This window comes from Candoia aspera, chromosome 2 (genome assembly GCF_035149785.1).
Source record: "Candoia aspera isolate rCanAsp1 chromosome 2, rCanAsp1.hap2, whole genome shotgun sequence".
Taxonomy (NCBI): domain Eukaryota; kingdom Metazoa; phylum Chordata; class Lepidosauria; order Squamata; family Boidae; genus Candoia; species Candoia aspera.
This window is the reverse complement of record NC_086154.1, coordinates 18609452-18632914: the sequence shown is the minus strand read 5'-3', so window position 1 is coordinate 18632914 and position 23463 is coordinate 18609452. Positions and strand designations below refer to the sequence as shown.

Genomic DNA, 23463 nt, shown 5'->3' with positions numbered 1-23463 from the left:
ATCATCAAATAATTCAGAGTGCAGATTGTGCAAAGAAGCAGAAGAAATAGTAGATCATATACCCGGCTCCTGCAAGATCGTACAAACTGACTATAAACAATGATATAACACAGTCACCAAAATGATTCACTGGAACAGCTGTAAAAATTATTATCTGCCAGTAATGAAAAATTGGGAACATATAATTGAAAAAGTAGTAGAAAATGAGCAGGTTAAAATACTGTGGGATTTCCAAATACAAACTGATAAAGTTTTGGCGCATAACACACCAGATTTAACTGGTTGAAGAGAAAAAAATGTGGATAATTGATGTGGCAATACCGGGGGATAGTAGAATAGAGGAGAAAGAATTGGAGAAGATCATAAAGTATCAAGATCTGAAAACCAAAGTTGAAAGATTATGGCATAAACCAGCCGTGGTAGTCCCAGTGGTTATCGGCACACTGGGTGCCATACCAAAAAACCTTGGGCAGCACTTAGAAAATCTGTGCATCGACAACATTTCCATCTCTCAATTATGAAAGGCCACACTGCTTGGATCCACACATATACTAGGCTGACACATCACAACAGCCTAGGTTCTTGGGAAGGACTCAATGCGAAAGAAGGCCAACAACCGCTGAAGAACTGGCGGCTGTGATTTCACATTGTTGTGTATAGAATGATGATGATATAAATTAAACTTGTATGCAGCCCAACATTAAAAGCAATAGAAAATATATTTACTCCATTATGTATTGAGACTTTAAAATAAATTAAGATGGATGAACTTTAGTTGAGTTCACTCATACTAAGCTGTGACATGTTTGATGGTGGTTTAATCAGCCACAGATGGGATTGAATAATGCCCAACTTTTTCTGCATCAAAGCCTGCAGTCCAAACTCCCATGGGAAGGGGCCAAAACCAGAACTAAGTTTGGTTCATTACAGTTATAATGAAGTACAGATAATACCATTATTCTCCTATCCTATGGATAGTTTCTGCCTTTTAGGATCAACCATCAACAGTAAAGGAATAAACAGCCAAGAAATATGCCACAGACTAGTACCTGGTAGAGCAGCCATGAAGGCCTTGGAAAAGATACTCAAATGCTGTGATGTGTCTATACCTACAAAGATCAGAATTGTGCAAGCCATGGTATTCCCCGTGATACACTATGGAAGCATAAGTTTGAAGAAGCAGGATAGGAAGAGTGTTGATGCCTTTGAACTTTGGTGTTGGAGAAGACTCTGGAGAATACAGCCAAGAAAACAAACCATAGGATTATCAAACAAATCAACCCGAGTTCTCACTTGAGGCACAAATGACCAGGCTCAAATTATCCTACTTTGGACACATAATGCACAGACCCAGCTCTCTGGAAAAGGCTCTAGTCCTGGGAAAGGTGGGAGGAAAGAGAAGAAGAGGATGAGCAGCAACAAGGTGGATGGACTCAGCTACAGTGGCGATAAGTGCACCATTGGGAGATTTGAAAGAACAGGGTAGGGATAGTTCGTCATGCTATATGGTTGCTAAGAGCTGACATCAACTTAATGGCCCATAATCAAAAATCAAATATTTCATACTTTCCTACATCTGCCACATTGAAAACTACAACTTTATAAATGTTTACTTGGCCATACCCAAGGATTTCAGGAGTCACCTATGGTTCTGGGACACTAAACCATAAGACATGGTTTATAAAGTCAGAATAACTGAGTTCATCCACATTAGGCCAAAACTAAACCATGTTATGTGTCAGCACCTGATCATTCAAGCATTCACATATACACAGTCAAGAAGCTGGATCTCTTTGAACTGTTTTAATGAAGCGTAATGAACGGTACAGAAGGCAAGCTGCAAATAAAGATTTCCCACTCAAACCTAATTTAAAACTACATTCCCTTAGCTAGTCCCCTTTCCCACGAAACATGTTACTCCCCCTTCCATCCAGATGGTATTCCTGTCATATCTCAACCCCGCGTCCTTGATGTGCTCCATAGCCATAATAAACCACTTTACACTCCAACTGCACACACCCCTCCCATCTGGCAACATGAGAGAATGAAATGATGGGAGATGCCCTGATAAGGGTTTCTGTGAAACCTTTGATCAGGGGATCTGACATACTGCCCGCCCCCACAAGACAGATTAAAAATAATCAAGCAATTGTTAAGTAAATGAAACAATAAGGCTAGGCAGGAGAGGGCTTAGAAGAATACTTCACATGAAACTTTTTGGTTAACAAAGGAGCATTAACGTGACAAACATTAACCCACTCAGGATCTGGAAAATGTTTCCATTGAATTAAGTACTATAAAGTTTTGTGAAAGAAACGAGAGTCCAGAATGACTTTAACTTCAAAATGTTGGTGGCCATCAATCATGGTGGGTGGAGGGGTTACTGCAAGCTGGTGCCACTTAGAACGTTCTGGTGCAGGTTTAAGCAACCTGCAATGAAAAACAGGGTGAAGTCTTTTTAGGGTGGGGGGTAATTGCAATTGAACAGTCACAGAGTTAATTATCTTAGTAATGGGAAATGGGCCAACAAACTTGGGAGCAAGTTTTTTTGAAGGTTGTTGGGAACACAATAATTTGTTGGAGAGATAAATGAGGTCTCCCACTTTGAAATTCCACTCAGGCCGTCTGTGGCGGTCAGCAAACCTTTTCTGAGTCTCATGAGTGTGATCTAATGCCTGGTGGATGACAGGCCAATTAGTGTAAATTTGTGCAGCCCAGTCTGCCACGGAGGAGTCAGGCAAGGACTGTAGCTGGAGTTCAGGTATTGGAATAAAGTCCGGGCCATAGACAATGTGGAAAGGAGAAAACCCAGTGCTTTGGTGAACAGCATTATTATAAGCAATCTCAGCAAAAGGCAGAAGGTCAACCCAGTTGTCCTGTTGAAAACTAATGTAACAGCAGAGGAATTGCTCTAGAGTAGATTGAGCTCATTCAATAGCCCCGTCTGTGGCCAGATGGCTCGACGAGCTGAGAGATTGTTGGACCTCAATTCATTTCAAAAATGCGCGCCAAAATTTGGAAGTAAATTGGACGCCTCTATCAGAAATTACATGCGTGGGACACCCGTGAATTTTATAGATGTGCGTGAGAAAGAGCTTGGCCAACTGCTGAGCTGTTGGGATTTTAGCACAGGGTATAAAATGAGCCTGTTTGGAAAACAAGTCAATGACAGTCCAAATTACAGTTTTATTCTTACTCTCAGGTAAATCCACAATAAAATCCATGGCTATTTCTTTCTAGGGAGCCTTTGGGGAGGCTACCGGTTGGAGCAGTCCTTGCGGTTTCCCCCCCTTCCTCTTTGCCTGGGCACAGACATGGCATGATGTGACATAGGATTGCACGTCAGCCCGCAGGGAAGGCCACCAAAATTGGTGTCTCACCAAATGCAGAGTTTTAGTAAAGGCAAAATGACCAGCAGATTTACTATTGTGGGAGCGCTGCAAAATGGTTTTGCGAAGAGATTCAGGAATGTAGATTCTGCCATTAGAGTACCAGACGTTGTCAATTTCAGTTAATTGAGCTTTGTTACATTGTAGCCAGAGATTGTTAGGCAGCACCTGAAGCAGTTCCTCTTTTAAGTCAGCCTGCACTTTCACTTTACCAGCTACTGCTTGTTTGCGCATTACGCATGCCATTCCAAGCTGCTTTTGTGAAAAAACAGTGTCTACTATTTGTGTTTGTGCTGTGTGATATTGAGGTAGGCGAGAAAGCGCATTGGCCAAAAAGTTCCTTTTCCCCGGAAGAAAATTAAGGGTAAAATTGAAATGGTTGAAGAACTGAGCCCAACAAATTTGTTTTCCATTCAATTTTCTGGGAGTTTGCAATGCTTGGAGGTTTTTATGATCAGTTCAGACTTCAAAGGGACAAAGGGCACCTTCTAATAGATGCCTCCAGTGTGTAAGAGCAGTTTTTACAGCAAAAGCCTCTTTTTCCCAAATTGGCCAGTTGAGCTCAGCGTCAGAAAACTTGCGTGACAGATAAGCGCAAGGACGGGGGATGCCCGTGTCATCTTTTTGCACTAAAACTGCCCCAATAGCTGAGTCAGAAGCATCTGCCTGTACAATAAATGGGCGTGTTGGGTCTGGGTGGGCAAGAATGGGCTCACAAGTGAAAAGCAATTTCAAGTTGTCAAAAGCTGTTTGACATTCAGAAGTCCATGTAAGTTTGGCCCCAGAGGTGACAACTTTGTGGGTTTCTCCCCTCCCCCTAGTTTTTAACAAGTCAGTGAGAGGCAAAGCAAATTGGGGGATAAAATTTATATAATAATTGGCGAAGCCGAGAAAACTTTGAAGTTGGCGGTGGGTGCGTGGGGGTTCCCACCCCATGATGTCTTGAACTTTGGCAAGATCCATTTCAACCCCCTTGGAGGAAATATGGTAGCCCAAATAATCCAGTTGTGACTTATGGAACTGGCATTTAGAAAGTTTGGCATACAGTTTAGCATTTCTCAGTTTGGTCAAAACCTTTTTTACAAGTTTAACATGGTCCTTGAAATTGTCAGAATAAATTAGAATGTCATCTAGGTAAACCAGGACCCCCTTGTACAAATGCTCATGAAGGGCTTCATTGATATATTGCATAAACACGCCAGGAGCTCCTGCCAACCCAAATGGGAGGACTTTGTACTGATATGAACCAAGAGGACAGTTAAACGCCATTTTCCGTTCATCCCCCTCCTGAATCCGAATTCGGAAATAGGCTTCTCTGAGGTCAGGTTTGGTAAACAATTTCCCTTTGGATAGGTGCGAAAACATGTCTTTCATAAGAGGAAGAAGGTATTAATTGGTGATTGAGATGGCATTTATTCCCCGGTAGTCAGTGCAGAGTCTCAAAGAACCATCTTTTTTCGCTTGAAAAAGCACAGGGGCAGCCAAAGGAGAATTGGCAGGCTCAGTGAACCCCCGTGCTAAGTTTTTGTCAATAAATTCCCTTAGGACGTTTTTTTCAGTCTTGGACATGGCATACATTTTAGGCTTGGGTAGTTTAGCCTTTGGGTCTATTTCAATGGCACAGTCAGTTTTTCTAGAGGAGGCAAGAGATCACACTCTTTCTCATCGAAGACATCAATAAAGTCTGCATATTCAGGTGGAATGGCAGATTGTGGCAAAACTTCAGGCGAGGGTGATGGTTAAGAAGGGTTCCAGCCACCTCCCCCCACTGTTGGAGTACAGAAAAGAGGTTGCCAGCTCCTTTGTTAAACAGTAAAGCACCTGAGTCCAAATCGATCTGTGGCTTTCTGCTTTTCAGCCACAGGAGTCCCAGTATGATAGAGTAAGTTGGCAATAGGGGCTACAATGAACTGCAAGGTTTCCTTATGCCCCCCCAACCTCATGGCTAAAGTCTGTCTGGAATTCCACGGGACCCCCGTGGGCAACTGAGCCATCCATCTATGTGAAAATAATGGGATTTTTAAGTCTCTTGGTTTTTAGGCTCAGAGTGTCAATGATGGCAGGGTGCTCCCAGAGTCTAACATTGCTGTCAAAATGGCTTTGTGCTGGGTTCTTAAATTTTTAAATTCTACTTTCACCAATAAGGTGGGACAATCATCACTCACCAAAGGGTCTTCTTTGTCATCAATGTCAGAATGTTGCACCCTGGAGTTGCCACCTGCTCATGGGCACGATTTAGAACAGGTGAAACTCGTTTCCCGCCGGCTCCAGAACCTCTTGTTCGGAGTCTGCTCCGGAGTCTAGCTGAGCTTCCAGTTTGGGTTCTTTTCAAGCCAGTGCGCTTGCAGCTGCTGCCTTGTGTCTGGGTGGTGGGGTTTTAGTTGGTTTAGTTGCTCCTTTCATGGGTTCTGGGCATTCGGCTGCTCTGTGTGTGTCCTTCCCACACTTGAAACAGGCGCCTTTCTTCCTGGTTCTGTCTTTCCAATCATCCCTATCACAGAAAGGTCTTTGCTGGGCAAAAGGAAATTGACTTGGCAGTACTGTATTTTTTCCCATTGCTTGAGCTCGGAGCTGCCTGCAGAATTTGTACTGGGTGTTCTCCACCTCCCCTGCAAGACAGATCCAATCTTTCAGAGTGGGGGGGTCTCCTCGGCAGAGTGCCCACCTTAGGATTTCTGGCTGTAATGCCTCCTTGAAGTAGTCAATCTTAGTGGTTTCTGACCAGTCCATAACTCTTCCAGCAAGGGCTTTGAACTCCATGGCATACTCTGCCACAGTTCTCTCCCCTTGCCTAAGCTGTTGGATACCTGTTTTTGCTCTCATTTTATCCAGTGGGTCCTCGAAGTGGTCTCTCAGGGCTCTCATGAACTCCCGCAGGCTACCCAGTTCTGGGGCACTAGCATCGTGCAGTTGCACAAACCACTCAGCAGCTGGCCCTCTGAGCCTGGCACCCACTTGGCTGACTTTCTTGTACTCAGTGGGGAAGCAGGAACCATACTCTCTCACATATATGGAAACGGTGGTCAGGAAAAACGGCAACTGTCGTGGGTCGCCATCAAACTTGACCTGTATATCCTTTGGGGCTACGCCCTGAGTTGCCCCACTGGCCAGCGCTTTCCCATCTCCTTGGCTTTCTGGGTGGCCTCCACTCCGCCTGTGCCTCACTGGAGACTCGAAATCCTGGGTTTGTGATGGTTGCCTATTCTAAAACACTCTCAGACTCACAAGCAGGAGCTTAATAATATCTGATTTATTTAAGAATAGTATGCAAGTACAAAGAAAGCTGAGAATGATGAAAGTGCGCCAAATCAAACTAAACCCCCCCAATACAAATGAAGTCCCACCCCCCCACACAATCGTCTCAAATTCACAATCCCAGGTGCTCCTAACGAGTTCTGCTGATCAGTGGGAAAAGACCTTGAACAGAGAAGATAACCCAAACACATTCCATCTAAATGAACACAGATAGAGAGCTTGGTACAAGGTCCCACAGCAGCTCTCTCTCAACCAGAAACGCGCGTCAGCGCCTTGGCATGTGAAACATTACGATGTACAATGCACACTGAAATGGTGAACATGACAGGGTTGGGGTTAGGGTACGCCGTCTTCCTTGCATGACTGGCGACTCTGCTCTTGACAGCTGAGTCGAGATTTCTGCCAAGGGGTACGCCATGGTCCAGAGTTCTCGATACCTGCTGGAAGACCACTTCCATGGCAGACATCCTGGCTTCCAAATTGCGGATGTCTTGGGGAGTTCCAGTGGGATCTGGAATGGTTTCATGCGACCCTGGGCTTCGAACTATTATTTGCACGTTCACAGGTAGAGGAGGTCTTCCCTCTTCTTCTCTGGCACCGACCTGGGAAGGTGCCGCCTGTGGTTCAATAATAATGCTCGGCGTCTGAGGTTCTGTCACAAAATTTAGGGAGTGGAGGGCACTTTCCAACTCCGTCTGGTTGAGCCAGGTTTCAACCTCGCACTCGCTGTCTCCGCTCCCCGAACTCTCCTCTGTCTCAATTTTTTCTTCTGCCACTTTGGCATACAGCACAGTTCTCTCCAATGACAGCAGAGGCGATGGCTGCTTAGCCTGGGACTTTCCATGTTTAGGCATGGTTCGTCAACTCTCAGCTGATTGCTTGCTCAGGAAGAGTTTTCAAATTATGGATTCACAGCTTAATGTCAGCACCTGATCATTCGAGCATTCACACATACACAGTCAAGAAGCTGGATCTCTTTGAACTGTTTTAATGAAGCGTAATGAAAGGTACAGAAGGCAAGCTGCGAATAAAGATTTCCTGCTCAAACCTAATTTAAAACTACATTCCCTTAGCTAGTCCCCTTTCCCACGAAGCATGTCACTCCCCCTCCCATCCAGATGGTATTCCTGTCATATCTCAACCCCGCATCCTTGATGTGCTCCATAGCCATAATAAACCACTTTATACTCCAACTGCACACACCCCTCCCATCTGGCAACATGAGAGAATGAAATGATGGGAGATGCCCTGATAAGGGTTTCTGTGAAACCTTTGATCTGACATTATGTCTCAGCATGATGCGTGAACCCAATCACTGCCTCTTAATCATTGCCCAGCAGCAAAATATGTTGGCTTCTTCAACTTCTCTTGTTAAGATTTGATTCGATTGTCAATGTTCTGCTTTAAGATGGTGTCCACAATTGTTTCAGAGCATGGTGGTACCTAGGCTTATATATATTCTAAGTTGTGGTTTATTGAACAAACCACAGGAATTGCTTTACAAATAATATTATGTCATCAATGGCAGTAAACAAACCGGAATAGCTCATTTCATACATCATATAAACTACATTAAAGCTTAGTGCAATTGAGCTGATGCTCTTCCCTGTGATCTGCTAATTTTAAGCATATCTGCTGCATAAAATGCAAAAATAAACCCAGTAAAAACCTGGCCACTGATTTTTCCTCACATCCCACTCAGATCTGATGCCTTCTTGAGGAAGCCAATTCACAAGGACTAGGAGCCACATTCTGTGTTGTATATTAAAGTTTATTGAATTACCATGTAAGAATCTTGCTCTGTAATAAAAGTCATCTGGAATCTAAGCTGATTATTTACAGACAAAACTTCTCATTTCATGATAAAACCCCTACTTTGCTCAGAGCAGTATCTACAATAACGTTATACTATGGAACGACAACAAACGTAACGAAATCAGGCTGGGTTGTCCATCAAGCTTTCCAGATGAATAATGACCTAATCCTCCAATCAGTTAAGAGAGCAGATTTGGGGAGTGGGGGCTGAACCAGAATGCAGAAAGGAAAGGCAGGTTGTTGGCTCAGAATGCAAGAGGCCAGAATAGCAGCAGCAGCATCTTTGCAACTCTCCCTAAATTTAGGATTGGGCAGCCCTTTCCTCAATAACCATGGCCAGCATTTGCTTTCTCCACCTGTAGCCTCGAAGTTTGGAAGTCCTTCCTGCAAAGTATAAAGGAGTGGAGAAAAAAACCCCAACACCACACTTGCTCTAAGTTACTAAGGCAGTGTTTCTCAACCTTGGCAACTTTAAGAGGTGTGGACTTCAACTCTTAGAATTCCCCAGCCAGCAGAATTGAAGTCCACACCTCTTGACATTGCCAAGGTTGAGAAACCCTGTACTACAGTATCATGCTAGGAGCTGCTGCTTCAACAGCACTGCTGTTGTGAAAGAGGGGAGCAGCTGCAGCCCTCTTTTGTTAAACAAGTCCTGTCACGGTCCAGCATGATTATTAATCTGCTGCTATCAGCAGGTCAAGCTTTCCACGGCAAGGGAACAGAAGCATTATCACCTACCCGTATCTGCAGTTCAGGCTGCTATTAAATACCCATCAAAGGCCAGCCAAGAAAAGGATGATGCAACTTCTACATTTCTTTCTGCTTCAAGAGCACCCATTAATCCTAGGTTGACCTGCATCCAATAGGAGAGGAAGGTGTGGGAGAAGGGCATGGAATATTTTGATCTGAACTGGGAACCCTCAAAATGGCACACACCATTTTGAGGGTTCCCAACTCAGATCAAAATATTCCATGCCCTTCTCCCACACCATTCTGTCCTGTTGTGGATGAGTTGATTCAGGAGACAAAAAAAAATACAACTATATCCTGAGTTGCTGCTAGAGGCATTGAATGAAACCCCATTGATAACAGGATTTTTATACAGTTCCTATTTACGTAAAGGCTAACTACAGTTGCAATGTTCAACCTCTTTCTGAAAAAGCAACTGTCCATGGAGGAAAAGAAGGGGGTGACTGGAATGGACAGCGGGGCAAGAGATTGAACAAACCATAGTCTACTAATCGTATTGAGAGTGAACGGTTGTTTTCTAACAGCAGAGATGGTGGTGCATGTGAGCATTCTGGTGGGTCCCCAGAATTCGTCTCATTTGTACACAGCAAGAAAGCATTCCATCCACTGGCATGTGTCCGTGCAGCCTGAAACTTTGCTGTTCTTTCCCAAGAAACGTTGCAGAAATGTCTGCAAGCAAACAACCAAGCTCAGAGAGCACCAAGGACTCCACTGTTCCTTCCCAGCCCTGACTGCTATGTTATTTTCCAGCTTCAAAGCAAGGGGATACCTCCAGGAGCTAGGGAACAACCATGGGCTTCCTTATGAGTTTTCCTGAGGCATCTGACTTGCCACTAAGGAGGAAGTTGATCCATATAAGGCCTTGGGTCTGATCCAAAAGTGCTCTTCTGTTTACATTTTTAACCTTAAGATATACAGAGATTGGGATCTAACCATAATTTATCTCTAGCACAACTGTAGAGCGAGCTTCCATTGCATACTCAGGCTATATTGACATAACATACGTACACATTAACTGGGATTGCATGTGGGCTGAATTTACACAACCTGCCAGGCTGAAACGTTGTTGGCTAGTTTATGATTTATTGTGTTGTGTGAACAAGCCAACCAGACTTATACCAGAGCAACACAGTCCTATGGAGTAGACAGAAGCTTCTTTTCAGCTCTAGCTCTCAACTGGTGCCCTTGGGAGGAAAACGGTCAAAGTCAAAGGGTGTGATTCAGAGCTGGCTTGAACATGATCAGTTTTTCAGGTCACAGGTAGATTGTACGAAGGCAGGAAAGGAGAAACGATAATGCTCCCAGTGTGGTTTCCTCCAAAGTGCATGAGAAGTAAGAGGACTGGTACATGTGTGTGTGTGTGTGTGTAAAATGGGAAGTAGGAATAACCTTGAGGAACAGGAGGAAGAGCTGAAACCAAGGCAATGGTCAGGTAAAAGAAACCTTATAGTAAAGTAGCTTTAGCATTCATAACTCTGGCATCCTAGTCTGGTCTACCTTGAAGGGCTGGCAGTGTGGCTCTCCCTTGAGTCCCACAGCATACTAAACCATAGTTTGGTTACTCATGGTTTGTTAAATAAACTGCAGTTGGCTAGATTCACACAACATAATGTTGCTAACACACAGTGTCTTTTTATGTGTGTGTTGTGTGATCCGAGATTTTGTGTATTAATGGATGACATTTGTGGCTAGGTTAGCCCTAATATTTATATAGCCCAGCCTTTCCCAACTGCTGCCCCTCTTCTAGTCATGCTGGCTGGGAATCCTAATGAATCTGAGTGTATCTTACAATGCTATGTAAGATAAATCAGTATTATCATTGATATTTTCATATTATAAACATGAAGCGGAGGCTGACTGATAAATGGCCAGTTTAAGGCACCCAGGAAGGTTATGGTTAGACAGATATTTAAACCACAAATGCTCAAGCTGATATTAATTCTACCCCTCATTGGGCACTAGGGGTTGACTCCTTTGGGACCAAGTCAGCAGTGACATAGGAAGAGTTTTCAAAAATAGCTAGAGGGGAGAACGGGTGATCCCAATAGGACTTGAAATGGGGGCTCAGTTTTCTCACCACACTGTGAGATTCTCCTTTAAATCCCCCTGTCTGGAAACTAATGTTTGGTTAGACATGTGAAAACATGCATCGGCTTAGACAGTATTTCCATTCCCCCCAATCACACAGGACAAGAGTAACATCAGGGCTGCATCCAGTGGCATAGAGCAGAATGGTTAACTATCCTCCAGCAGTGTCCATGTATCCAAGCCAAACCCCCCTCTCTGTAGCTGAATTTAACTAATTACCTAACTAAAACTCTTTGCAAGTATCCTGTTTAGACATTTCTCATATCTCATTTAGTTTGCTCCCCAAGTGATCAACTTACTTTTGTCCCCAGATATGTGGGTTTTTTTGTTTAAAGTTGAGCCACATTCTTGAAAACTGGTTGAACTCAAAAGCTGGCATTAGCATATTCCAGCAGAGGTGGGAGCAATAAAAACTCCTCTTAGTTGCTGCCTATGGCTGCAACAGTGAGGGTACTTGCACCTCTTGATCTTCCATGTGTTGTGCAGAACCCTACCAAAAAGATTGCAATACTCCTAGATGGTTTGCAGAGGTCTGGAGCCTGTGATATCAAATGGCAAAGAGAAATGATTTCTGGTATTACAACAAACTACTGATGAGCAAGAATCCCAATCTACCCCAGCGTAGCTGACTAGAGTGTGGTTGTTTCTGGAGTTGGGTTACTAACAGATAATGGACACATTGATTGCAAAAAGAAGCCGCAAAGAGAAAAGGAAATGAAATTAAGGGTGCCGATGGTCTCACCTCCTCTCTTAACAGAAAGGACTGGGGAACAAACACTGCATCAACCGGTGGCCAAAGTTTAATTTTAATTACAGATAAAGCTGCCCACTGGCCAACAAAAGGGGGGCTCTGCTTGGCTTGCCCTTTAACAGCAGTTTAAGTTACAAAACTCAGCAGATGGTGCTTCTCATGACATGGAGATAAACATTATCATCTGCTAATGCCTGTAAATCTAGCTGCTCTCAAAGAGACAGGAGAAGGGCACAGCAAAAAGTGGGCCAGGACAACCGCAAGCCTAGAAATAGCAAAACCTGCCAGGGAGGAGGACTTGGAGAAAATCAAAGGGGCAAGTGGCCAGCTTTGTCATCGTTCCAAGAAGCCTCTGAAGAAGGTGGGAAAGTCTCTATTGGGGAAGAGGGTGAATCGAGTGTCTAGACCAGTGTTTCTCAACCTTGGCAACTGTAAGATGGGTGGACCGCAACTCCCACATCTTCAAAAGCTACCTTTGCTGGCTGGGGAATTTTGGGAGTTGAAGTCCACACATCTTACAGTTGCCAAGGTTGAGAAACCCTGGTCTAGGAGGAAGTAATTCCCTGAAGGTAGGTGTTTACTTGAGAAGTGCTAACTCAAAGTGGGGAGGAAGACCTCAAAACCTTGCAGGTCCTATAGATCTTGCCCCTTCTCTGCAGGGTGATCGACAGCCCTTATTCGGTGTTGGGAGGGCAAGGTAGCATTCTCCGTGCTTTTGGGAAAGCAGGATGGCGCATGGGCCGGAAGCAGCAGCTACAGGAGAGCACCCCCAGGGAACTTGAGTGGGTCTGGCAGAGGAAGAGAGGTGATTCCCCCATGTTTCAGGGGTTTTGGCAAGCAGTCAGCTGGATCTTCCTTCCTCTGCCTGCTCCTTTGTCTGTTGTGCTCATCCCAGCTCATCCCCAATACTCCCAGAGGAAAGTTGGTGTTGCTGGGTGTTAAGAGAGACTCCAAGTGCAGCAAGAAGGGGAGGGGTGAATCTCCCCATGTTTAGCCAGTAGAACACTCTCTCCAGGGATCCAAGAGAGTCTGGAGGAAGCTCAATGCAAATTCAGGTCCCCCCCTCATTATTTGCATGAGGGTAAAGATCCAGCATCCCCCCACAGCTGCATCATTCTCTGACTCCCTTGGCCCATTCATAACATCTGGCCTCCTGGCTGAAAATGGCTCAGCTCATCTGGTGGAGTCCTTCAGTTTCTGGGAATGAGTCCATGGTTATCATTACTTTAAGTGTTATTTTTTAGAAGAGTCTGTAAAAAAAGTAGTCCTCTGGCACCTTAGACTCCTTGCCCTTGGCATTTTCTGACCATCTGCTGCCGCTTCTCTCCACCTCAGTGTGGAGCACGGGTTGGGACGGCAGCCAGTGCCGTCTGTTCTCTTTCTACCTGACCGTCCCTCGGACACCTCACAAATCCGTGACTTTGTTCTCCACTGCTGCGGCAATCTGTTGCAGGCGGTATCCCAGCTGCATCTTCTGTGCGATCGGGTCTTCCTCCAAGGCTGTGATGATCTGTGGGCAGAATCAGAGCTGTCAACCAATGATGGCCTTCACCATCAGGCCTAGATATTTGAGGGGAATGCCTCACAGGGCGTGATCTCTTGCTTGTAGAGACCCAGCTCTCCAGGGACAGTTAATCTGAGCCTTCCCCAGTCTCAGAAGCTTTGGCTGGACCTGTTCTGGGTATCTTCCTTGCCTGATACAGGGCCGGCATCTGCTAGCAATGGGGCCTTTTTGATGGTGGGGGTGTTCTAACTGTGGAATGTGCTCCTTTAATCTGGAGAATTGGATTCTTCCCTGCACTCCAAATGGATCCCCAGATTTCCTGTCCTTCCTGACCCTTTCATAAGCCAAGGAGAAGTACGAAAACAGATGTCTGAGGGACGGAGTGAGGGGAATTTTAAGTTCATTAAGTTCAGCCTGACCAAATGCGAGCAGCAGATTGCTTACTTGCTTCTCCTTAGATACCAGTGCTCCAAGCTCTGGCAGAATCCCATCTGAAGACGTTGCTTTGCCACGAGGGCGCCCAAAGAGAGCCACGTTCTTCACTGCACTCACAATCAGAGCAGGGGAGGTGGGTGTGGGGTCTCTACAGCCCTAAGAAAAACAAGCTTGAAGGAAAATAGGAACCTCACCTGATCATAGTATTTGTTGATGTACTTGTAGAGTTCATGCAGAGCCACCAAGGAATTGAGTTCACCTGAGTAATTCTGTAACCAAGAGACACCAGCTATTTTTAGTTATGGGAGCCAGAGCTGCTCTATTTGCATTACCAAGCCATGTTCAGAGTCCACCAAGTTGCACACTGGGCAGGCCGGGTGGCAGAAGAATCACAGACCCTGCGTCCGGTCTTACACTAATGCAGATGAATGGCCTCCTCTTCTCCATCTCATGAAGAACCTCTCGTCGTACCTTATCTGAGTCTTTTAGCTGGAGGTGCCAGGGAATGAACAAGGACTACAGGACCAGGGTCAAGAGCTTCCGCTGGTGGGTTATCTGAACTAATCCTTGTTTTCTTTGCAATCTCTTTTGCCAAGTTGCCAGAGGGGAGGCCACCGTGCTATATGCCAGGAAAGGAGATTCAGGAAGCATGATCTGATTCTGCCATATTTATGTATTTGATGGGTGAGCTTCTAATCTATGCAGTAACTCTATTTCCCTGGGTGGATTACCAAATTACTAAAAGGATTAAAAACCCAACCACCCCAACAAAGCAGTATGAAAGCAATAAAGTGCAAGTAATAAACCAACAGTCCAGGATTGCTATAAAACATGCACTTCCTCTACTCGTTAAGAGTGAGCATGTAAACTAGAGCAGTGTTTCTCAGCCTTGGGCAGCTTTAAGATGTGTGGACTTCAACTCCCAGAATGCTGGCTGGGGAATTCTGGAAGTTGAAGTCCGCACATCTTAAAGCTGCCAAGGTTGAGAAACACGGAACTGGAGGAATGCCTGGGAGAACTTCTTTCAAAAGGACTTCAGTCAACAGGCTTGATGGGGCTGCGCTTAAGAGAAGTCTGTTCCTTGCAGACACTTGCTTCACTTCAGGTGGAGAGAGAACCCAGAGAACAGCCTAAAAAAATGACTAAAAAGCCTGGACAAGCTCATCAGGAAGAGAGGTTCCTTAAGGTACCTTGAGGTGTCTTCACCACCACCCCTACCACCACCACCTCCCCCAGCCATTCAGGCCTTTAGAAATCTCCAACTGGACAGAGAAACGGCTCGGGAACCAAAGCAGCTGCCAAACCCAGCTTTTGTATGACCTGATCAGCCACTTCCAATGAACAGCCCTGGAGCTTTGTTTTTGATCAACCGAAGTTTCTGAACGATCTTCAAAGAGAGGCCTGGGTACAGGTAGTCCTCGCTTAACGACCATTAGTTTAGCAACGGGTCGGACTTACAATGGTGCTGGGGAAACCAACATACGACTGGTCCTTTCGTTTACGACTGTTGCCACATTCCCCATGGTCACGTGATTTGATTCAGGTGCTTGGCAACCGGTTTGCATTTATGACTGCCACAGCATCCTGTGGTCACACGATCACCATTTTTGACCTTCCCGGCTGGCTTCCGGCTAGCAAAATCAATGGGGAACCGTGTGATTTGCTTAACAGCCACGCGGTTCACTTAAAGACTGTGGTGATTCACTTAATGATCGCTACAAAAAAGGTCATAAAATTGGGTCAGATTCACTTAATGACCACTTTGCTTAGCAACCAAAATTCTGGTCCCAATTGTAGTTGTTATGCAAGGACTACCTGTACAATGCATTGCGGTAATGAAATCATGAAGATGGAGGTGGCAAGGGATGATCAACTCAGAGCTGATGCTGTTTCCAAGAATGGTACTCATAAATGCCTTGGCTAGGAACATGCACAAAAACGAGTCATGTAGGTAGGTGGGAGGCATCTCACCCGCGACAGCTCCGCCAAGGCAGAATTCATCTCCTGATCGCTGGCCGAGATGGTTTGGCGAATATCTGCATAGTACCTGCGGAAGAGTTCAGTTTATTATCATTTTATCCAGCTTGTCCTCTGCCTGTCCTCTTTCTCTGTATGTGTCCAGCCTCCCTTTGAATCTTCTTCCTTACCTTTCCACCATCTGTTTATAGCGTGGAATGTCACGAGCATAGAGCAGCTTGTTAATTGGAGAATCCTGGAAAGGCCACCAAAGGAGCAAGAGATTAATTACGATTTCCAGAAGGTTTTACGCACAACGAAAACAATTAACACCCTCTCAGGTGGGAACAACGAGAAAGGGGGAAAAAAGCCATCATTGGAGGGATTGGCCAAGTACTTCCATCTTATCTCTTTATCCAAGGAATCATTCCCCAGCCTTCCTCTGGATTCTGAAACTTGTCCAAAAACTAGACATGCCTTTCAGAATTACACTGCATGATAATAAGGGTTAGCAATTTGCCGGAGTTGGATAATTTCCAAACAAAACTTTGAATATCTGAAATATATGCAATCAACCAAATCTGCCCAAACCGCTTTATATTCCTACTACTCTAAGTCCCAAGATTTCTACAAGGATGACATCAGAAGATAAAATTACTCTGGTTGGGTCAGGACAAGCTCCTACCTAATTCTCCACTTTTAAAGCAGGGAGGGGCAGCCAGTGGCTCATAGACCACAGGGGCTCCTCTATCCAGCACCTTATTTCTGGTTTCCAGAACCCTTTTGGGTTTCATCCAGTTGAATGCTTCAGCCTTTTTGCTCTGGGCTTTTGGATGGCTTAAGCCTTGTAGGAGAGCCAGTTTGGTGTAAGGGTTACAAGTAGTCCTCGCTTAACAACCATTCATTTAGTGATGGTTCGAACTTATGACAGTGCTGAAAAAACCAACTTACAACCGGTCCTCACACTTAAGACTTTCACAGTGTCCCCATGGTCATGTGATCACGATTTGGGCACCTGGCAACCGGTTCACATTTATGACTGTTGCAGAGTCCTGTGGTCACATGATCGCCATTTTCAATCTTCCCAGCTGGCTTCTGGCAAGCAAAATCAATGGGGAACCGTGTGATTTGTTTAATGACCACATGGTTCGCTTAATGCCTGTGGGGACTCACTTAATGGCCACTGTAAAAAAGGGTGTAAAATCAGGTCAGATTTGCTTAATGACCACTTCACTTAGCAACCAAAATTCTGGTCCCAATTGTGGTTGTTAAGCAAGGACTACCTGTAAAGATACTGGGATGGAAACGGGGAGATGGTGAATTCTAGTCCTGCCTTAGGCATGATGTCAGCTGGGTGATCTTAGTCCCGCTCTCTCAGCCCTAGGAAGGAGGAGGCCAGGGCAAACCACTTCTGAAAATGCTACCAAGAAAACTTGTCCAGGCAGCTTCCAAGAATCAAGACTGACTTGAAGGCACACAAACACTCACACACAAAATGCCTCATGGAGACTCCCAAATAGTTTCTTTGGGGCCTTCATTTAACTTCTTTAAAAATTCCCAAACTCCAAATAAGCTATTTTTTCCCATTTTTAGGAGATTTGAAGGGAGCTTTAAATTTGTTTGTGGCTTAGCATGTGGTATGAGCCTGGCCACTGTTGTTGATAAAACATGGTTTATGGCTTAAGATGTGCATGGTTAAACAAATGAAGGGTTAGTGTGCTGGGTTACATTGCACTAAGCCATAATATAATTTGTTATGTCACAAGTTGTTTGAACTTGGCCAAACATGATTAGTTCATGCTTGATAAATAAGCATGGTAAAATAAATCATAACTTAGCACCGAGCATGATGTTGGTTTATAAGGATGATAACATAATTACAGTGAAAATGGGTGGGGTGTTCCTTAGCACTGCTGGCATCGCCGGTACCAGCCAAGAGGTGCCCATGATAATACAGCAACCACGTCCCAAATGGCAGGTTACACAAATACTCATAAAATAGCATCTTCCCCTTAAGAAAATGCTGTGGGTTCTACATGTAATGACTGCCTATTCAAAATGACAATCAGACTCACACAGGTATTCTATGGATATCTAATTTAATAATGAATAGTATGCAGAAATGCAGGCAACGCTGAGAATACCAAAAGTGCGGGATTTCTCCCAGTTAACCCCCAAGCAGTCCCAAGCCCCTTGCCCCAGAGTCGGTACAATTCCATCCCCTTGCAGGTGTTCCTAACGGTTGCTGGCAGTCTTCGGGTAGCATCCTTGACCAGTTGAGATAGCCCAAACATGCATTCCTCCCAACACGCATCATCCAGCTCGCTGCCTGGCACCAAGGAGCAGTAGCAGCCCCCTCCTGTACAACAACACATGTCAACACCAGCATGGCATGGGAACTCATTGCGATGTTTCAGGAACATTGGAACAGGACCCATGACACTACACAGGAAAGAGACAATATACCCACAAGAGCAGGTACTGTTGGTTGGGGTTTTTTTTTTTTGACTGTTCGCTCCCTTGAGTACTTGGCAGAGTAGAAAGCTGGGGTAGAGATCAAGGCATGAAGCCAGCCCATTTGCGGGAAGAGCCTGGATCCCCCATCACACACTTCTTGCATCAGGAAATAGCCATTTGGGGGGCATCACTTCCCGACCCTCTTAACATCAAAGAGAGACATTATGAGCTGCATTCTTCTAGGCTTACCCGACCCAGTTTGTGGTCAGCGATGGTGCAGGAGTCCATGAAGGTCTGAGCAATGACCAAGAGCACAGCGTCCACGTTATCTGACGTCTGCACATCAAATACAAACTGGGGGTTCTTGATGACATTGATCCAGAACCTCAAGGGCAGACTGCAGGAAGGAAAATGCACTCAGTCAACAGCACTCGGCAAGACCTCTTACAAGCAGGGATTGGCAAATGACATGTCCATGACAACGCCATGATACACATGATGACAGTTATGTGCTTGTATAGTGCCATGGCATCATTACACAACCATGTCATTTGTGCAATGATGTCATGAGGCCCAGGTCATCATGTTGATGTCATCATGGCTTGTCTGGAGCTGTCTACAATGCCTTGGGAGTAGGACTCAAACCAGTGGATTAAGAATTGGTTATTACTCTACATGCAAAACATGCCAGTTTTATGATTTGAAATATTTCTTCACTTAGTGCCATTTACAGTCTATTTAACCAAGTCTATACAACATGCAACAGTGTGGTTTACCCTATTTCCCCTCAACTGCAGTGCCTACAAAATTTCTACTAATTGCTTTAGTCTTAGAGAAAACCCCTTCCCATTGGTGCTATGCTCACCATCACATCTAGGTTGGCCCATCATTTTCTGAGTATTATATACCCTAACTGTAAAATAGGGATTATTAATATGACAAAGATGATCCTGGGCTAGGCACCAGCCGAGTTTTGCTAGGGAAATTTTCTTTGGAGAAATATAGAGCAAGTCAATAAATAGCCTAATCAAGACATTGAGCTTTTGAGAAGCAGTTTCCAGTAGTTTTGATTGCATACCTATTTGTCTTCCAGATATGGATGGTTTCTGGATCTGTGATCCCATGATTCAGTGCTTGCTCATCTAGCAGGTCAAAAAAATATTTCACAGCCAGCGGGACAGGACGATTGGTACTGAGGATCACCTGGAATAAGTCATCTACAAACTTCTGCAGTGTCCCCTACAAGCAAATATAGCACAGGTCAGGCCAAATAATGGCACAGTTCCCTTCGGGGCCAACAAAAACAAGGGCAGTGAAGACCTTGAAGGAAAGCTTAGGATCAACTTACACCATAAGAACCAGCCATTAGATATTATGGACTCTTCCACTGTGTGTCAGAGTGGGAAGGGGTGACCCGCCATTTAGTTCTGATCCAAGGGAAAACTGGCTAAGAAAATCACAAATTCTGTGAACTAGGAACCTGATAGATCAAGGGGAGAAGAAAAAATGGCTGGGCATTTCCTATATGAATTCTTTTTCAGAGCATCTCTTAAGCCACACCACCTGTTGTTGTTTTTTTAAATTTCCACTAATACAAAAAACTTTCTATCACAGAGTTGGAAAGCAAAAATGTGCATCTAACCTAAGTACATTTTCCTAAGGAGCCCTTGGACATATACTGTATTGGGGAACTTCTCAGCTCCCCTATCATTATCAATGTACCTCGTGAGAAAGAATCCAATAGGGAGCTGTGCCCAGTGTGCTGAAATGACTCCTTTTATCTGTCCTAGTCTGCCCTCCATTTAAATTCCCAGAAACAAACATTGTAGATGAGATCAAGTCAAGAAAACTAGATTGGCAGAACTCTTTTTTGGGGGCTTGATGGATCAACAACTTGAAAAAAACTTGGAGCTTTGCTTCTGTATATGACAACAGCGGCAAGACTTTTGTATGCACAAAGATGGAAAGATACACAAATTCCCACAGTGGAAGAATGGATGGTGAAATTATTGGAATCGGTGGGGATGGCAAAACTGACAGCACTGATAAGAGAAAACACTGACTGAATTTGTTTCTACGTGGAAACACTTCTGGACTATTTGCTTGAACCTGAAAAAAAATGAAGTTTTGATTTTGGGTTTGGATGATTCAGCTGCTACTGTTTATAGAAATAATGTTTATTAAGGATTAGTTTAGAGTAAGAGATTAAGGTATTATATTTATTTGTTTTTCAAATGTCTATCACCGCCCATCTCCCCCAAAAAGGGGTTATATATTTGTGTTCATACATGTGTTGAAGAAGGTCAGAAGTCACTTTCTCTGTACTTCTTTCAAGTATTTCTGCACTTTTTTAGTTTGTCTTTTCTTTTAGCTCTTTCTCCAAGCTTTTCTATACTTCGCATTTTATCTGTATTTTGAAACTCTAATGAAGTCTTTTTTTTAAAAAAAAAAGGAAACTAGACCGGCACTGTAATGCTATGCATATTTATTGAGAAGAAAGTCTCATCCTTTCAGTGGGGCTTCCTCCAAAGATGGTGTGCATGGAATTGAAGCCTGAAAGAATGGTTGGGAATAAGTAGAAAAGCCTCAGGGCTGGATTCCTTCTTACCTTCATGGAAAGGAGGCGAGTGAGATAGATCTCGGGAATGGCTTTAGCTCTTTCTCGTTCCCGCAGGCTCCCTCGCCGATGTTTGGGCAGCTCAGGTTCCTCGGTCGGTTTCACCAGGTGCCAAAGCTTCATGCCACCCTCATCTGCATCCTCCAGCATAGGAGTTTCTAAAACACAAGCCGGCAGAAGACCACCCTGGATGATTTGCCATAGCTCGCCAGATGGTAGTTGCCCAATTTCCCCGCTGAACTTTTTTCTCCTTCTTAAGTTAACTTCTACTTGCAAACCTCTACTCCAAACCGGCTTCGTAATTAACTTCCAGTCCATTTTGCTCCTTTGCCCGTTCAGTCCACCCAAGCTGACTTTTCGCTAACAACCAAACAGGAGTTGGGTCATCACTCACTCTCTCCAGGGATGTAATCCTGATTCTCCCTGGGAAGGTGCTTGGTCATACGAGGAACTAGTGCAACAGTGGCTCCGTCAGGCACCTGAGCGTGAACAACAACAACAACAAAAATGGGTTAAACAGCGTCCTGTACTTGACATCTTGTTGCAGTGTTTTCCAGCAAAAATATCTGGAAGTTGGCATTTGAGAGTAGACCATCTCATCTCCTTGTGTGCCAATAGCTCTGGCTTTTGATATAATTAGAGTAGAAGCTACCCCAGTCCAGCAGTGTCCATAATTTAAGATGCTCGGAGATCAACAGAGCAGGGCAGGCTTCACCCCCCAAATACTAAGGGTTAGGGTTAGGGTTCCCCTATGAAGAATTTATTTTTGAAACTAGCCTTTTTATTTGATGACAGCAGTAGTTGTTAACGGCAGCTACGTATTTATAAGGAAATACATATCCTGTCTTTCCACTTTCAAAGCAATACTTGGAGTGGCTTTTCATATGCACATACTTTATGCAATCAATAGGTTAAAAAAACATTAAAACCTAATATAATATAATATTTGATGGCACATTTCAACCTCAGCAACACAGAACGTAGCCATGGGTCAGTAATATTAACGTAAGAATCAGAAAGTAGAAGCTTTATATATGTCATGAGCACGGATGGTGAGCAGGAGGGGACCCCTATCCAGGGGGGAAAACGCATGCGTAGTAGTGAGGAGTTGAGCAGCCATTCAAAGAGACACAGAACAGACCCGCCTTGACTTTGAGGGTTTATCTGTCTGGGTTTTTCCTACGCTTCTTCAGTTTGTTAGGATTTTCTGTCTAACGTAGCAGTAATAAAACACTAGAGACTTATTCCTCATCTCAGCGTGGTTCCTGACTGTTAGGACAATATAGGTAGTCCTCACTTAACAACCACAATTGGAACTGGAATTTCTAAGTGAAGCAGTCATTAAGCGAATCTGACCCATTTTATGACCTTTTTGCAGCGGTTATTAAGTGAATCATGTGGTTCCCCATTGACTTTGCTTGCTGGAAGCCAGCTGGAAAGATCGAAAATGGTGATCACATGACCCTGGGATGCTGTGATGGTCGTAAGTGTGAACCGGTTGCCAAGCAGCTGAATCATAATCACGTGACCATGGGGAATGCGGCAACAGTCATAAGCGTGAGGACCGGTCGTATGTTGGTTTCCCCAGCACTGTCATAACTTCGACCCATTGCTAAATGAATGGGTGTTAAGTGAGGACTACCTGTACACCAACGGTCTGTTTGTCCTGAATACCGTCATGGAAGAGGTGACATAAGAGAACTCTATGTCCCTATACAAATTTCAGTACAGCAATACATGGGCAATGGCTTAATTTCTTCTGAACCACAAGGGCAAACTTTATTTGGAAAAGGGGATTTTAGAGTATCTGATAGTGCTGATGGTAACACAGTACGCCATGCTCAGAAAAGGTTCTTCCACAGCCCGAGGAAGGTGAAAGATGTTAACTATTTGCTGGCATCCAAGGTCATCCTGAAATCCAAGTTCCACTGTTATATGGCATCCTGCTGACATGCAGTTGGTACTCCATATCATCTATCCTTTGAGTGAGTATGTGTCTGGCCTTTTCACACCCCAGGACAAAAAAGAACCTGGCCGTGAGTCCACCAGGCCTCCCTCCAGCCGGGAGAATGGTCATCTGTCAATACAAGAGTTAGCAGCCCAGTGGAGAAGAACTGGTCCTTCAGCCAGTAACTGACCATTGGCTTCCAGACTGTAACCTCTACTTTAGGCATCCCCACCTTGGGTTTGAGAGTGGTGGTTACTGAGCTTGTGGGGGCTAGAACAACTCTCAAAAACTTTGTCTGCACCACTTTCCACAGCATTCCTTGTAGCACAGATTCCCACTTGTGTTCTGAATGAGACCTGAGTGAATCTTTTGACAATTGGTTGGAACTAACTCTTCACCCTTGGAGAAAATGAAGCACTTACTGGTGGCAGAAGACTGTAATATCGCCTGAGAGGTGTGCACTTTCCATGATTCTTTGGCATCAAAAACCACTCCAAG

General features: G+C 44.5%; 1 protein-coding gene across 1 annotated transcript in view; it reads right to left on the bottom strand.

Moving 5' to 3' along the window:
* Positions 1–12584: 12584 nt before the first annotated feature.
* The window catches only part of PLXNB1 (plexin B1), a 76125-nt gene continuing 65246 nt past the window's right edge, over positions 12585–23463 (bottom strand). Inside the window, exons 29-36 of the mRNA XM_063291409.1 lie at positions 21412–21496; positions 21009–21175; positions 19479–19639; positions 18650–18797; positions 16135–16199; positions 15959–16034; positions 14182–14256; positions 12585–13558 (exon numbers count right to left, since the gene is read on the bottom strand). Of these exons, the coding sequence (XP_063147479.1) occupies positions 13454–13558; positions 14182–14256; positions 15959–16034; positions 16135–16199; positions 18650–18797; positions 19479–19639; positions 21009–21175; positions 21412–21496 (882 nt within the window). The 3' untranslated portion in view covers positions 12585–13453. The remainder of the gene's footprint in view (positions 13559–14181; positions 14257–15958; positions 16035–16134; positions 16200–18649; positions 18798–19478; positions 19640–21008; positions 21176–21411; positions 21497–23463) is intronic.